This window comes from Oxyura jamaicensis, chromosome 2, assembly GCF_011077185.1.
Source record: "Oxyura jamaicensis isolate SHBP4307 breed ruddy duck chromosome 2, BPBGC_Ojam_1.0, whole genome shotgun sequence".
NCBI lineage: Eukaryota > Metazoa > Chordata > Aves > Anseriformes > Anatidae > Oxyura > Oxyura jamaicensis.
The window spans coordinates 7071595-7089293 of NC_048894.1; the positions used below are offsets into that span (position 1 = coordinate 7071595).

At 40.5% G+C, this 17699-nt stretch overlaps 1 protein-coding gene across 12 annotated transcripts in view; it reads right to left on the reverse strand.

Moving 5' to 3' along the window:
• Positions 1-17699, reverse strand: part of KMT2C (lysine methyltransferase 2C) — a 200506-nt gene that overhangs the window by 69065 nt on the left and 113742 nt on the right. For 11 of the 12 annotated variants that reach the window (XM_035318874.1, XM_035318873.1, XM_035318875.1 and 8 more), the window contains 4 exons: positions 15868-15981; positions 13353-14092; positions 6048-6167; positions 3504-3620 (listed from right to left, as the gene is read on the reverse strand). In XM_035318874.1, coding sequence (XP_035174765.1) covers positions 3504-3620; positions 6048-6167; positions 13353-14092; positions 15868-15981 — 1091 coding nt within the window. The remainder of the gene's footprint in view (positions 1-3503; positions 3621-6047; positions 6168-13352; positions 14093-15867; positions 15982-17699) is intronic. The other variant, XM_035318876.1, reaches the window with a different exon arrangement.

Here is a 17699-nt window from a genome sequence, read left to right on the forward strand (position 1 = left end):
AAGAGGCAGTCTAAGGAAAAAATCACTAAGTAGAATTTATCATATTGTGGCCACGACTACTCTTTTTCCTGTGTTTAAACACTGAAGTTTTTCTTACTGGAAAGTTAATTGCAATGACATACTTTGAGTATGAACTCAAAGAGCTTTCACAGAAATCTAACTCGTCCTGTATTACCTAAAATGTGGTTTAGCTAAGGTTCCAGCTGGGTTCCAACAGTGCAGAAGTTACAACAGCGAGGACACACTCCACAAGGTCTTTCTTTATGAGGTTTATATAGCTTTGTCCGTAAAATCTTACAGGCTGTGGACTTGAAGCTGCTGTTTTGTTTTCAATCTGTAAGCCCCTACTACAGACTTAAGAGCATCATTACTCTCACCTGCCCTTTATGAATTTAGCGTATATATGTATACAGAGCTCTTTAGGAAGAAAGTAAGACAGGAAGACCTAGTGATTTTGGGACAGTCATTATGAAAAGATCGGTGAATGCTTTAACTGTGTTCGGACTTTGATGTAAATCTTGCTTTCCACAATTTGCCACCCGTGAATTTCCATTAACAGGCCTAGGTATTCACTCTCTGAAGCAGCAGTGGCCATGAAAGCTTGGAAGAGAAGAGAACACATTTCTATGAAAAAATAAAATAATGCATGCTAGAGAAACGTGATTTTGTTTCACCAGCTGTTCTTGCTTTATAAATGCGGATTATTTTAAATACAGCTTAAGTCTTATTTAGCTAGTTTTGTTTAAGTAATACTTTAAATGCTTTACAAATCCAAACATCACTAGAGACAAATGTAAATACGGTTACAACAGCTACAGGAACCCTTCTCATAGACTGTTGCTGAAAATCAGCATTTACTGAGAAACAACTAAAAAGGGAGTAGGAGTATACTGTTACCGTGGCTTAATGACTCTATTGCTGAGAGCTCTGCAGCTGGAACTAATTAACCAAAAAACACCCGAACCACCTCTTGAGATGTTCAGGGAGAGCTTTTCCCTTGCATGTGTTTCCACGGGTTGCACGAAGTTCTCAGAGCTGCCTCCACAAACAAAGAGCAGAATGTGAAGGACAGGATCGCTGACGTTTTGGTGTGTGCCCAACACCAGCCGTGAGCCACCTGGGCTTAACCTGTACCCTCCTGCTACCTCATTTGCAAGGTGTACAAAGAAACTTTCAGGTTTAGTTGTCCACTGGTCATGATCCCATAAGATTGAGTGCGTGCGGAGGGGATGAAAATACTCCTATTTCAACCCTTTATCTGGCAAGAGGCAGGTATTTGTATTTTATTTCTGTATTGCTACCTTCACCTACGTTATTACAAGACAGCTACATTGCTGCCCTAGAAATCCGAAGAAAAAAGCTGCCACTTACTTTACATTTCACAGCATCAAATTTCGATAGGGAACTATGGACAGTGATGGCCATTTTGTATTTATGGCACTTCACCCCACTGAATATTCTCGTTCAGTCACAATTATTTTTTTCTTTTTAAGATTCTGTACTATAAAACACCCAAATAATTATGTCAACGCCTCCATTTCAACAAGGCGCCTACGACTAGCCTGAGTAGAATTCATCCTATGTGTTTAAAATTATGTACTTGCTTATGAGGCCTGACCACTCCAAGCTTTAAAAAGGAGCAGATTTCCCAGATTACAAATACCAGTGGCACTCCAAGAAATTATTATATAGGCAGCAAAAACGTGCATGATGTTGTATAAGCTCAAGCAGGTAGTATCTAAGAGCACAAAAAGGCAGTTCTGAAGAGTCGGAGGAATTACTTAGTGAAGACATAAAAATGAGCAAGTCCGTTTCTCAACGCGAGGAAGAGGAGATGGCTGTCAAAATCTACAGGGCTGCTTGACAATCACTCTCTTAACAAGAATGTTCAAAGATGGCAAGTCCACAGCAGAAAAAAGTATTTTTTTTTGCAATCCACAATTCCCACACTGTTTATACCAAAATCCCTCCTCTTCCAAGGAGCAGAACAGGACTGCAGATCACAAAGATTTTAAAAGGACTTCAAGTATGAAATAGCTTAACTGTCAATTGCAGTGAGCAACGACTTGCTGAAAATCAGGCGGTGCTATAGGAATGGGAGATGGCAAAGGTAGCTAGGGGGGGAAGCCACGTACCATCCGACAGGACATCTAACATCTGATCGTAACAGAGAACTTGCAGCCACATCGATATATAAATTACGCTTTGTTAAAGAGTCAAGGAAGCATTAGGTATGGTAAATCATGATCTATTGGGTTTCTTTCAAGGCGTCAGCAAGCCCAGAGACAGGGAAATCTGACTGACGTAATTTACTTGACTGCCAAATTGTTTTGGCAAAGTCACTCACCAGAGCTCCTTTAAAAATCCTTTAAAAAAAAAAAAGAAAAAAAAAGGCGTCTAACTTTTTTTTAGAGGAAACAAATTAGGGTAAGTGTCCTTGCACTAGAATCCTGATAGGGATGGCTGCCAACAGGCCATGGTGTTTGACACACGCACAGTCTGGAAGATGGATCAAGGAGCAAGGTGACACAGCTTGCCAACAATATTAAGATATTCAGGGTAGTAAAAAATGAAAGACTATTGTGAAGAGCTACATCAGAACTTAATAAAGCTGAGTTCTGGTTTATAAAATGTCAGACCAAAGTCAACACAGATAAAGTTTAAAAAAGGAAGACAACAACTAACAAGGAAGGTCGGAAGTTTGGAGTAGCTGCCATACAACAAAAAATACTGGGATTCACCAAGCTAGTAAAAAATGAGTGGAAGGCAAAGGGGGAGGAATGACAGAAACTTATAAAAACTGAGTGGCACGACGTTAATAAAAAACAACTCTCAATGGTCTCTCCTCTAAGGACACTCAGGAGAGAAACAAATCAAAGGAGGTATTCCTGTATCCAACAGGCTCATGAGCTGTGAAACCAAAAGAGGTTAGTTAACGTGGCCATCAGAAGTTATTAGAAGCACATAGACAAATTTATGAAAGAGAACTCCAACAGAGGCTGTCCAAGACAAAGACACCACCTCCTGTCCAGCAGGTCCCCGAGCCACAAACCGTTGAAGTATCTCATTCTCTACGGCTCTTCCATTTCTGTTCTCTTCCCTCAGCAATCAGGTTTGGTCCCCTGGGTAGAAACACCTCTGGGGTGATCTGCTAAGGCTGCTGTTAGTTGTATGCACATGCTTTGCTCTCCCCTTTTCTGTTGTTCCAATGAATGCTGCGTTTACTTGGCATGTTTTCCACTTGAGGAAGTGGAAGGAGGAGGCCAAGTTTCCCAGCAGTTGTCCCTTTAAGTGGCAATAGCAGCATGAAATTGCCTCAGGTCCACTTTGCTTCAGTGCTCTAGTTCATAATCACACACACTTAATAACAACCAGGTTTAATCAAATACCTCTACTTTTTAGTGTTATTTGGTTTTACACAACATTTTAATGAAGAATTACAGCTGGATTAGGTTATGTTACATTAACATACTACAACATGACTTGAAAATAAACGTTCTTACCCCTGGAATGACTACAGTCCCAACTCCATTTTTCAGTTTCGATCTACCTCTGCCACCTCGTCCTGAAAGACCTGCACCACGTGGCCTCCGCTTCCCTGGGAATCCTGATCCACGGCCCTATTCAATGTGAGATAACAATTTAAATGCAATCCGAAGTCCTTTTGTTACAAGGGAATCAAACTTGTTCAATGTATCTAGGGAAAAATACAAGTAAAAAAAAATACCCTACGGTTTCAAGTGCATAAAGGCACATTAGAGCACAGTCATCAAGTTACTGCATAATTCATTGTGAAATACCTCTAACTCCTCCAACTACTTACATGAATTAATACGATCACCTTTACCATCAGTGAGAATGCAGCCAAACCCAGATCTGTTTATTTTCTGTTTGGGATTAACTGGAAATATGAAAATACTATTTTTCCTACATTGCAAAGTATCCAAAGTAAATACCCTCTATTATATGATTCACTTTTCGTTTTAAGCAGCCAGCTCGGGCAGATGAATTCTGTGTGTGGTCTGGACCCTTGATTAGCTGCAATCCCAGACACTTTTCTTACGCTATTAATGATCAAGCAAACACTGGAGTTTGTCAGGGCTCAATCCCGTTCCCAAAGTGAAGCAGGAGCTGGCTCCATTGAACTCTCTTAATGCAGCAGATACAGAGAGAGCTTTTTATATTAATTGTATCAATCAAACTCAGATCAATACTCCCGTACCAGTATACTTCTCTTAGAAAATATACACTTATTTGAGACACCTTCTTTTCCCCCTCCCTTATTTTATATGCAGAGACATACAGCTGTAGTGCTTCTGTGCTCTTGGAGCATTCACAACGTGCAATTACAATTTACTGCAGAAAAGCAAATATATGTATTTTTAATTATAACAGTTACCTGATATTGCTCCTGTGACTCAGTTTGATTTTTTTTTAATTATTATTTCAAAATGAACTGAATACAAACTGTAAGAGGAACTCCCTCATCACTTCCAGAGAGAAAACGAACACCCTGCCAATGTCCCTAAGTGAGTTTTGGCCATATGTCATGCACCTTCACAGAGCTTCTATTTGAGAGCTCTGCTCTCTGTACATGCTGATCATTACGGTACATACCCAATAGAGCACCTCTCCTGCTACCAAGTAAGCAATGAGATTATTTACTGATTTTACATATGTGAATAATCTCTGCTCCTAAAATAGCCCAAATCCATCCACAGAGTATCCAGAATGCTACGGTGCATGTATTTAAACATTTGTTGGAGACTACTTTTAATGCCAAGACAAAGCATTTACTCAAGAAAACGATGTTGATTGAACAACGAAGCTCCTTGGGGACAGTGTCACCACCATACATGAACAGTTTGTGCTGACAGAGACGGGAGCTCTGCGGATGGAAAGCAGCACTACGGGCTCAGTGTTACCAACAGCATTTTTCAAATATGCCAGCTCCTGATTTGAAGACGATATACATGCTCAAAATTCAAGGGAGAATTCAGGTATCCCAATGTTAATTTTTATCAATATCCACTATTTCAACTGATTTACTCTTAGAAAACGAGGCGATGTAATGCAACACTACTTTAGGAAGCGAGAGGAAGGACGCCACTGATGGCTCAAGAATTTCTATGTAGTAAAGGTGAAGGGCTAATGTCCTTACATATATATGACATTAATACATATGCACAGACAGGACATACAAGCATCAATTATTATTAAAATGTGCACTCTTCTGACATGTTTCGTATGCTGTATGCTTCCGATTACATATCAGTATTGTTATTTTCACAGAGCTTGTAACAGGAATAAGCACGTACTTGTACCAATGTTAATGCTGAATAGTAAGCTGGAAATTATTGCTTGAAGCAGCAAAAGCTAAGCTAATGTCAAATTAAAATAAAAATAGCATGAGTGTTAAAGTGAGATGAAAATAAATTATTCGGAACCTACCACTACTTGTTAGTGTTTCATCATTTAACTTTTTGGTCACTAAAAAACCTAATTTCCCTTTAGTTTCTGCAGGTATTTTGAATGGTGACCGTCACTGTGGATGCAGGCTTTGGTGCGTCCAAATCGGCAGGAACGGTGTTATTTATTCCCCTATCAGCTAAAAACGCTGTCACTTTGAATCCACTCTCTGTAAGGCTTCTCCACAGCGACAAATTCAAGCCCCACCTCAGAGCTCTGCTCCTTTCAGCGCCTGGCTTACCTTCCTGCCAGTCTTAAGGACATTTTCTTTCTCACCTAACTTATTTTGACAGTTATGTAAAGCCAACCACAAAAAAATGAAGTAGTAAGCACACACAAAAATGGTATTACAAACTAGTCTTTGCCATGTAAAATCAGGGCAATGCCATCTTATCGTACACTCTGGAAAGCAGATTTTTTTCTTTACCCTGAAAGCTCCAGAGTTTTAATGAGTTTTAAATGTCTTAAGCAGTACTAGAATGGAAGATTAATTCAATTGTGATATACAGAATGTCATCAGCAGTCTCTGCAGCAGAAAGATAGCAATGGATACATGAAAATAAATTCAAATTATTTACCACTTTGATGCTCCAAATGGCACTGCCAGGAAGCTGTCTGGATTTAAAAATGTCCCGACCTTCTGAAATGTCTGGGGACCAGGAAGGTGGGCTGACTGTATTATTGGTACTCCAAGCCCCCTAGGACACGGTGGGTGAGAAAATAGATGTATAAAACTTCGCAACATAAAAAAAAAAGAAAAAAGCAAGCAACAAAAAAATCTGAAAAGCAAAGCACATGCAGGCATAGGCATTTCTATGTTAACGAGTAAATTAGTTCACACTGAGTGAGAGGCAGGCGGGAGATTTTTAGGCTGTCATTGAAACTTACACTGCAACAAATATAGCAAACTTCAAAGTGCTGGTTAAGTACAACAACATGAGCTTTATAAACAAAACATTAATACAATATGAAGTAATCGATCATAACAACAAGTTACATCCCCAAATTGCATGGCATCAAACTCAGGAGGCAGTACTTGAGGCAACAGGGTCCCCTTTTGCACTTCAAATCCCATTCTCAGAGAACAGATGTCCTTAATCAACTTTTGAGTCTGAACAACTGACAAGCACAGCGATGCCTAGTCTTAGAAGCGCATGAAAGAAAAGGAATATAAACAAGCCATAGAAGAGAAATAATAATAATTCAAAAAGTAGCCATGGTAATTAAGACATCTCTCTCCTGCAAGTTTGCCACAAATAAACCATTACGAAATCCCACTACTAAGGTTGTATCACCCTGGTGTTTTCATGTTACAGCTTGTTATCAAATTATACTTTGTTATAAACACATAATAATGTATAAATATAAATATATATTTACAGTGTACCTACAAACTCTTTCCAAGCTACTGATTATATTATTATCCCTACTTAAGTAGTTCCCATCACGGTGACACATCCCATACCTCTTCATGAGAAATATGGCGAAGAAAAAAGTGCTAAGATGTACAAGAGAAGATGCCAAAATTCCTCATACAAATTAAAATCTAACCCTAAATAAATTGAACCCTAAATAAAGGCTGCAGCAGTGAGCCATCAATGACAATAAACACCTCCATCCTAAACTTGGAATGGAGCATATTTGAAGGGTTTTCCTAATTTGGTGTTTGTGAAGGGAAGAAATTTCTTTGGAATTAACGATTCATTAAAACATATATTCATCTCCGACTAGAGACACAGACTCACTCTGCTAAGCTGTGCAGGCTGAAAACAGGGCCACCCATCAACTGCTGTCATGGACAAGACCTTCCTCAGCCACTCGAGGCAGAGCTGAGTTAGGCTGGTCTCCGGATGAAGGTGTGAGCCCACCGCTCGCTAACCCTCGAGCAGGCAAGGGGCAGCTCGTGCGATGCCTCTGCATGCAGAGCCATGTAGCAGTGACCTCCTGGGAGCCGCTCGCAGGGCTCGGTGCTCCAACTGGCACAACAGATCCCAAAGAAGTATCTGTCAGCGGCCTAAGGGCTTAATTAGGTGTAAAAGTTACATTTTAAAAACGCCAGCCCTGGCCAAGTGGTACAACCCACAGCGCGGACACGCTGGTATTCAGAATCAATCTACTTTCTAGGGTTTTGGCTGAGCCTGTATGGGAAATGTGGCATCTAGGAAAAACAAAAACTTCCCAATTTTGCCCACACAAGCGGGAAGTCAGACATGCAGGCTACAAACCGCTTTGTGGCCAGAGGATCTGCGTGTTTTCAGCTACCCATCCTTATCCCCTCTCTGCCTCCTGACCAAAGCCGCAGCTCGACCGGCCGTGTGCCAGCAACTGCTGCCCTGCGCCTGCCTGAAAACACCCCACTCCAACAGCTGAAACTGCAAAATTTTGCTATCCCTGGGGTTTGTGTGACTTCAGGCAGGCAGGCAGCACGCAGACAACTCTGCAGATCAAAGGGCTCGGTAACCTCTACCAGGGGACCAGAGGTGAGCAACTGGAGGCAGAAACCTTCCGTGCCTGCGCACACTCAGTGCAATGGCGTAACGTTCCTGGCATGACTGCACCGAGCTAGAAATGGGGGGGAAGAGGGAAAAAGGCTTCCACAGAAAGAGAGCCGATACACCCATCCTACCGCAGCCTTGGTGCAGCTCCTCCGCTCAATCCCTGCCGGTCCAGCTGTGCTGAACCCTCTGAGCAGCCTTGGGGCGCTTGCAGAAGGCAGCGCAGGGCACGGCAAAGCTGGTGGCAGCCTGGTGGAAGCCCACGCTGCTGCTGCTGGCCACAGGAACCTCGAGGTGAGAACAGGAGGGTTTTAGGCTGCAGATGTCCAGGGTTGGGTGAGCGAATCCCACTCCTCCAGCCTGCAGCAGCTTCCACCAGACAGGAATGGGAGGAGTGAAGCCCGCTTCTGTTCTGCCAGGAGTCCTGTCGCTTGTTAATCAGCTCTCCTGTCAAAACCTTGTGGGTTAACTTAAACTATGAAATTTACCTATGAAATGTAACTTTACTATGTTAGCCTTCCTTTTAAAATCAAGGCATTTTCGATTCTAGCAGGATAAAGTTAGAAATGTATTGAGTCTAAGTTCTAATTCCCTCATTCCTAAAATCCTTTGTGAGTAGTAATTGTTCTTATAATATGGGAACTCCGAGAAAACCTGCACAGCAAGCAGCACAGAGAAAACCTGTGCATCACCAAGTCTTCCCATCAGCTCACAAGGGAAGGGAAATGCTCGCAAAGGGTCAAAATCCATCAACAAAGACATGCTGAAAACACTCGACAACTAAAACTAGCTGCTCCCACCTGGGCTGTACAGCTTTATTTTCCCTTCTAAGAAGATACACTCCTCTAATGATTACGTATAGTGAAATGATTAAGAAGCAAATAGAATATTCAGTCTGAGTAGGAAATACTCAGTCTTTCCAAACACAACGACTGGTGAATGATTCACGCACCACATTGTTCAGAAGTGGATTGGGAATTTAATCCAAGTTTTGTTGTAGATCAGAAACATTTGAATTCTTGGTCAGATAAACTTAATTAAAGCCACGCACTTCCACAATGCTTTGAACAAATGAATTACATCAAAGAGATGCATTAATTATATTTTGGCTTTTAATTAATGCCTATTGCCACTCAGCACTGAAGGAAGTTCTATTCAGGGCAATAATGAGGTACTCTGACAGAAAAGGGAACTTCTAATTCTCCATCGTGTTTCTGAGTCCTAAACACTGAAGAACACAGCTGCGAGTAAGTGATGACAAAAGAAAGCACGACGTCATCAAGGGGCAGGAGATGCTACTCGATTACCTCTGGCTGTGTTTGGCAGTTCCGTGCTTTTTGGAATATGCTGCAATTGCAAATACACAAACCTGGACTTTCGTTTTAACCTTTCGTGGAATTTTAGGGCTGTGAACAAAAATTGATCTGTTCAAAATAAGCCCCTCTTATTAACAACAACAACATAAAAAATAACAAAAATTAAAACCTTCAAGCAGACCCTTTTTGACCTTTTTTTCAACATCTACATCTACAGTACCAGACTAAGGAGTGCCATCTAAGCGATAGTGGGAAAGCCACAGCATGCAAGAAAGAACACGAACCATGACATTCAGCATTTTTCAGTTTGTACAAAATCCCTTAAAACACCTAGAAATATGCAGTGAGACATCTATCAGGGATCAGCAATGCCTTCACGACGAGCACAAATCCCTTTCTTCTATCTAATGAGTACTTTCCACAGAATGCATTCTAAAACAATACTTATAGTAAATCAAAAGCAGTAAAAGCTTCCTGTTTTCTCTTCAGTGTAATTTCGTAGATCATTCTCAAGTCTACCTACCAGTCTCACAATGCTGCACCACTTCATATTATGCTTCCGAATACACAGTTCAGTTGCAAAAATAACTGATGATTCCAAATTTCGTCCATTCAGATACACAGAATATAGCCAGTGCCACTAAAAACATATGCTTGCAGAAGAAAATCCTCATTTTTCTTATACAGATTTATTTCAAACTGGATAAATATCAGATTAGTCATCAACAAACTTCCGTGGTAATTCCGTTTGAGACTGCTCCTTCATGAAATAAATAATGAAGAAGATGGAAGCAGTAATCCTGCCCCCTGGCATGAATCTGAAAATTACCCGCGGGGATGAGTGGCCGATCTGTGTGGTTAGTCCATGGAGAAGAAGCTGTGCAGATACAGCTCTGAGGTCAGCCCTCGAACACCTCTGCAGTGCAGGCAGCTCGTAGTAAGCTTCTCTATCTATGAACTGCATTCAGGGCATGTGTAAAAGGCAATTTGGCTCCCTTATGGAATAGGAGAAAAACAGACTAAAAATGGGACTAAAAGCCCCGGTAAGCCAGTGAGTGAGATGCTAAGCGAGGTGGGTAGAGTCCTCTCGCTGTGCTGAAGGCAGGGATTGAGGGCTTGCCTGTAGCTGGAGGCATGGATAACAGGCTGACCTAACAAACACCATCTGCTGATGTGCGTGGTACTGAAGGGTCCTAGCCTAGTACAGGGAAAAAACACGTTCTCCAAGTGGCAGCAACTTGGACCAGCAAAAGTAGCTTTTACCAGTACAGCTGTACCTACATATGCATTTCTACACAGCTCCCCTTTTTGTTCTGGATTGTCTTCTTTTCCTTCTAACCAAAGTAGTCTTGGCTGCAGGAACATTAAGGGGGGAGAAGTACTGGGAGGGAACTGGTGCTGACAACAAGAGTGGAGCCCTGGAAGGGAGTTTATTCTGCTTAAAAGCAGAATATTGTCTTGACTGACTGTGAGATGGGATTTAGTCTCTTCAAAATAGGAGCGATGTAACGTTATCTCAGACCAAAGCCTACTACAAATGTAAGCTTCTAAGATCCAGTACTGGAAAACACTTTGGATTATACACTGCTTTGCATTCAATATTGGAACTGAACAACTATCCAAATGTATTTTATTAACAATTGTATCAATAGATTTTGAAGCAAGAGACAACCATTCATCCTAATGCACAGCACAGTAAATTCAATGGAATGAAAACAAATCCAAATCAGAAACTATTCATTTACGTGGATTCCCATGCCTCTGGTGAAGGCCAAACTTATGTGCTTTATGAAGTTGAGGAAATTAATATTCAGGGTCAAGGGATATTTTTCCTGTTCTTCTCCCTATGAAGTCCCATAAATCCACTGCAATCCATTTCATCCCCTACTTAAAAAAGGAACAGGGCATTCCAAGAAGAGGCTACATCGTAAGATTTAAACCCTCTAGGAGAAGTGGATTAATATTGCCAGCTGTGGAAGCTGGCTAACATTGGCATACTCACAGAGTCATCAAGACACTTAATGAAGCATCTATTTTAAACCTGTGCAGTCCTGGAGAAGCGACCAGGGCTGCAGTGATGGCTCCGTTGTGCAACAGGAGAAAGCAGCTCTGGATCCAACGTGAGCTTCGCCAAGGATGGGAACCACACCCTACTTACTCAACACAAAGAACCCAACCCTATTTCGTGTGATTTTTCTCCCTGATTTTACTGACCTCTAGAATGTGTTGCTCTTTCTGTCCTTTCTCAAGACAATTTTTCACTGATTTCCACGAGGTGCTGATCTGTGCTAGAGCCAAATACTCAACGAGAAGTAAGAAAGCATACTGGGGCTTAAAACCTAACACGCACATGCTTCTCTTACCAGAAAATCACTATTCATTTCACCAAAGTTCCAGCTTAACAGGTGTTCAAAGCACCAGTCAAAGACTATCAACATCAAAAGAAACCTTCGCAGATCCCAACAGGTACTTTGCAGACAAATCAGTGACTGCACGAGTAACATGTCCAGTTCTACAGCAGGTACTGCAAAAATGCTAAGCACCTTGCTCTTTTAAAGTATAATCTGCAAACTGATGAGCAGATTATATGAAATCAGCACCGCTGGGATTTTGGTTGTTACTCCTCACTTCTATCTGAACTGTAGTTCAGCTCAATCTTATTTGCAGTCCTCAGAGCACATACTGAGATGTTCATGTCTACAGCTACATTGTACCTATAATATACAAACTGCCACTACTTTTACAGCTTTTTTTTCCCCCGTTTTTTTAAGGAGATGCATATCTGTTCTGATGCAGGCATTTCCAGCTGGGGACCAGCCTTCATGTTGTCCTAACCGGGCTCTCTGCCAATTAGCTGATTTTATTAGCAGCATTATGATGCTGGTCCCTGTTAAGAGTAGGAGCAAACTGCACAGAAAAATAAAGACAACTTCTACTGGAACACGAAACAAGACAAAGAGAATTCCCCAGCAGAATTTCTGATTTCATTTTAGACTGCCTAAGGACTCCACCCCTTGTAAAAAAGGCATGATAAACTAAGGTAAACTGTTAACCGAGGAAATCAATTTACAGTAACACAGTATTAGGAAAACGTTTTTTGAAGTGGTTGTGTTTGCTTACTGTAAGACAATAGCACAGCAGAAGTAATCAATCACTTTCCTCCTGGTAGTTCAATGTCTACTTCTGTAAGCTCCACCTTGCTTGCATGTGAGAGCGCAAAAACCAACAAACCAGGGATACTCTAAAACCTTCCAAACTGAATTGCTTGTGTTTGTTGCCTCTGTTACATATTTTCACCTCTTCAGAACACTGTCTCATAGCTTAACAACCAAAACTTGATTCTATTTTTGAACTCTTAGTTGATGTGAAAATGGAAAGAACAGGGCAAACTTGATAAAAACATTAAATGATCAATGTAGAAGTCCCAATGACTAAAAAATCGTGAAGAGAGCAGAAATGAAACACTAGATTGTCACACTGACATACTTGCTGATAAACCATTTCTCCCCCAACTAGGCGGCTAGGATAGAGAGCGGGATGTTGCAGGAGGCTATAAACTTGAGCATTCTTTCCAATTAACAAATGTAATCCTAGAAAAACCACAACAATTCATATCAGAAACCTCTTGCATGGTATTTGCTCATGGAACAAAACATTAATTATTTGCGACAGCGTTAAAAATGTTGATTAAGAAAAAAATCTGGGAGCACGATGGAAATGGAGTTGTTGCTGATTTTTCTATGGAGTCAGTTTAAGAAAGGTTAAAACACTTTGAAACTATTAGCCAAAACAGATGAATATGCAAAGAATGAGAAGTTAAAAGACACAATATTATGTTTATCAACATTTGTAGCATATGTATTAAAAATACGATTGCATAACTGTATAAAGAAATTGTAATTCTAACTTGAGAATCTTCATGAAGTCTCTGACCTTTCTTCAAGAAATTAGCTACGCACTCACTGGGAGAATAAATGCATACCATATTCCAAAAAATAACTGAATTTCACTTATTATACCAAAATTTTAACAAACGTGCTTCGTAAACATACGAGATATTGTACATGCTTACCTGTCTTGATCTGGGTCTTCCAGGAGAAAACTTCCGTTTGGTGATGGCTGGCTTCCCCATGCCAATTTTTGGAGTGACTGATATGTAAGTCGTTGGGAGAGCACTTCCAGCAGTGGAAGGCAACGCTGGGGGCTGGCTGTGCTGTACATCCCGTGCAGAATGTAAGTCTAAGGAAACATCCGGTGAGGAAGACACGTTTGTCTTGTTTAGGTTAACTGGTGGGGGAAGTGCGGGGTAAGTCTCAGCTGGTGATTTTATGGGTTTGTCTGCAACTGGTGAACTGTTTGCAACACCTTCATTTGCAGAAGCAGTTTCTACTTCCAGAAGAGCTGGTGTTTCTGACTTTTCAGGGGTTTCTCCTTTTTCTACCTCTTTTTGCACTTTTATTATTTCCAGTTGATGCTCTACATGGATACAAACATCCCCTTTACTTTCGTCCCCTTGTATTTCTGGCGTCACAGTTACGGTCTCAGGTACTGAAGACAGAGACCGAGAGTCTACTGTGGATACTTCAGATACCTCAACGCTACCTTGAAGTAGCTGTGTCTCTTCCACTTGTTTGTCTAACTCCTGCTTTATTACAGCTTGACCGCCTTCCATCACTTCCATCATTTTCTCGGTCTGACTGTCACCAGTTGCTGGTGTCTTTTTGGGAGACATTTCCATTTCAGCAGAATTAACTTCATCAGAGACTTCTGTTTCCAGTTCTGCGGTCTTTTCTTCTGGCAATATGCCTGTAACTAAGTACAATAGTATTAAAGGCTCAGTATGAAAATCGACAACTTACACAAGTGTACTGGTCAACAAGTAGACCTGGTCCACATTATGTAGTTTATTTAACTGAATTTTATACTTTAAAAAATACGTTTAAAAATTCTTTCCTTGAACCTACGTTTGTACTAATCTTTACTTTAGCATATATTCCCACTGTTGAAACCCTTTTATTCCCACCCTGGAAACAGCAGAGTAAATCACAAGTAGGGCATTTTCAAGAACAAACTCAAACTTGCCCCTTCACGTGTTGTCTACAAAAAGGCATTCAAGCAAAGTAAGATATTACGTTAAGGTACTGGGGCAACTTCTCAGCTGGAAACAATGTAGAAAAGATATTTCCAAAGGTATGTACTAGACAAAGCTCCCATTGCTCTATTGTTGGAAATCAAGTTCATAAACGAATAAAAACTACAGTATTCGACCAGGAAAATTGCTTTAAAATACAAAGAGCATTCACTAGAACCTAGACTGATGTCTGGGGAATCTGAACACACATTTTCTTGCAGGCAGCTAAAAGCAGCGTCGTCTTTTTCATTTCTGCTTATTGAAGATATATGCTAGCATACATTTATCTATTTTTAAGGAACTGTCCCAACATTTCCAAGAAACAAAGAGCTAAGAAGAACAGGACATGTATAAATAAAAGCAATTCCCTCCCAGTGCTCTTCCAGATTTCACGAAGTCACCCGAAATAAAACTAGTTGACATGATTTATCAGTTTAGTTATGTCTTAAAAGACTTTGTTCCAATTATTTGTCTAGCCTTCCCTGTAACCTAATCAAGCACCTTCACAACAAGCACATCACAACTTTCTTTGCTAAGGAGTTGCAGTCTTACATCTATTCCATGGAAGACCACATCATTTGCTCTGAATTTGTCTTTGAATATCTTATTTTGATAGACCTCGATTCTCTTACAGTCCACTTATTTACTATTTCACTTGTACTTTGGAGATTCACACTGCTACACAAACTCCTCAGCCTCTGCAGTGCAGAGCCCAGCATTTCGTTGTGTCTTTTCTGATAAAGTTTTAAATCATGGCCCCAGTACCTACTGCAAGCTACGATGACCCCAGACCCATTCTATTTGTATCCTTTTCTTTGGCTAGAACTTGATGTGTGCTTTTAAGACGCATTTATTCCCAGAGAATGATCAGCTCCTGCTACACACCCTCTATAGAAGAGCTGTATGAAACAAATTCTCTTTTATTTGCAAATGGAAAAAAGAAGTAAAAACCTTCAACCAAACATACACTTGCAGAGTTACAGCTAGAAAACACAAGCCGGAAAGTTCTAAGGTGTGCCCCAAAACACACCACGGGAAATTCACACGTACCATTTACTTGCAGCTAAAAACAAGAGAGACTTGAAGGGAAAGGATGAGCAACCTTATTTTAACAGCAACAAATAGTGGGGGTTTTGATTTTTTTAATGTAATCCTCCGATGTACCAAAGCATGTGTTTTTGCACCTTACGGAGAAAGCCATTCCAACCACACAATTAAAATGATTTTCTCTTACATAAATCTTCTGAAGACTATCTTTGCCTTCAGTAGAATACTACTTCGACAAAAAAAATAACACTAGTTCTTGAGAGTTCAGACAGTGGAACCTAGGCAATTTGGCTTGTGCTTTCCAGGCATTTCTTCTCCTAAATTTACAAAGTACCACAAACCTTACTAAATGGAAAAGGGTTCTGAACGCTGTCGTGGTATTTTCTCAGACTGCAAAACTCTTTCTTACCATCTGTGACGCATCCAACAGCTGATTCTTGACTGGAGCCATTACCAGTAACGGGTTGTTCCTGAAATGTCGCAACCTCTCCACCGCTTTCCATTTCCACTTCATTTGTACAAGCTTAAGGAAAGACAAATAAATTGTCAAAATTGACATACCGTTTGTTCTATTACTTTGGCATCAGTAGTTTCTGTCAAGGCTTGACCTTTTGGCTAACCAGAATGATATTTATCTATATGATAGCAGTTAGGGCCCTTCAGGTCTACGAGCAAGTTGGGGAGGATATATATAGGACCCCTTGGAGAAGTCTTTTTCTCATTAACACTGAAGCTGTTTTGTACCTTTCAGACGGTGAAAAAAATCTGTAAAGCAATTAGATATAGACACCTAATTGTGAAAATATAATTGAGACATAGTCACTGACTCCTTTGCATTACCTGAGCAGTATAAAAGGTCTTTTATCAAATTCCACTCTGCTAAATTCAACAGAACTTGTAGCACAAAGGCTTCATTTAAAAAAAAATTAAAACAAATACTCCAATGGTTCATGACACAGATGAGGTTCCATCTACTATCAGTACTTGAAGCACTGATTTTCAACCCATTTGTTGAACTCCAACAACATAAAAGTCCATTTTGCTGCTTTAGAACCAGCACCTTCATTTATAATCTCCCCATACTAGAAGATGAAATTGCAAGAAAAAGGTGCTACTGAGTACTTCTTTGGTTGACAGTACTGTTACGGAGCACAGAAACAGGAAGTGCATGTTTTTTTTTCTCATGTAAAAGATTTTTCAGTAAAGGAAATTCATTAAAATGCACCAGACAAGGAGCAAGAAAAACAAAGCATGGAAGTAACTGCTAGCTCTAGAGGAACTGATCCTTCACAGCCATTAGCACAAAACAGGTAAACGAATGTAGCTTTCTGTTGAGGAAGGCCTCTTTAAAGTTCATAAAGCCAGGAATTATTAGGTGATGCTACTTTTAGCACCTAAAATCTACTTATAGACTCTGTCAACTTTAAAGCGCTGTGTTAACTTTGAGGAAATGATCATTTAGATTTGTACAGTAAGATCAGATTTGGAGCCGAAGTGCTCTGCTGGGCATAAAACACAGCATGACTGTACTCATGCAGTAGCTCCAGACTGCTCCTGGTAGTTGCGATGACAGCCCTATTCTTCCTTGGGGAGAAAACTACGCTCGTCAATGTTACTGTACTAGCCAGAAACTGTAAGAGAAGAATTACTTAAAACTTCAGCCTTTCAAAGAAACCTGTAACTTACTCAAAAGGGGTTCCAGTAGAAGACTGGGAGTTTAAATATGACTCAGACTTCTTCCTAAATTACCTAAATACCGCGAGTCTAACAGCCTTTACTAATCTTTCAGAACAAAAGTTATCTTCAAAGTCTGAAGTTGCCACTCTAACTTGGTGCACATGTTCACTGACAGAGCTCTTCCTGTCATTTACCTATTGTCTCTGCCCTTTCTCTGAGGTTATCTTTTTCATCATTTCCTTACCGCTCACCAAAGGGACACGCTCGCATGTACATCAAAGTGAATGTCTTGCTTATGCAAAACTTCAGTCTGAACACATAAAAGCTACCGCTCTTTTGTAGTCCAACAATTTCCAGTCAAAAACTACCGGGCTTTTGAAAACAGAAACTTATGCGACTGAGCTATCTACTTCTTTTAGCGGAAGATCAGCGCACAGGTATTGCTGTTTAGGCATCAGAAGTGCACATGGCAGTGGGAGAGCAGCTAATCTGTTAGATTTTACCTTGCTTCCCAATTAAATGATAATTGCATTTCTCTTAGGAAATTCAGCTTGCATGAGTAGG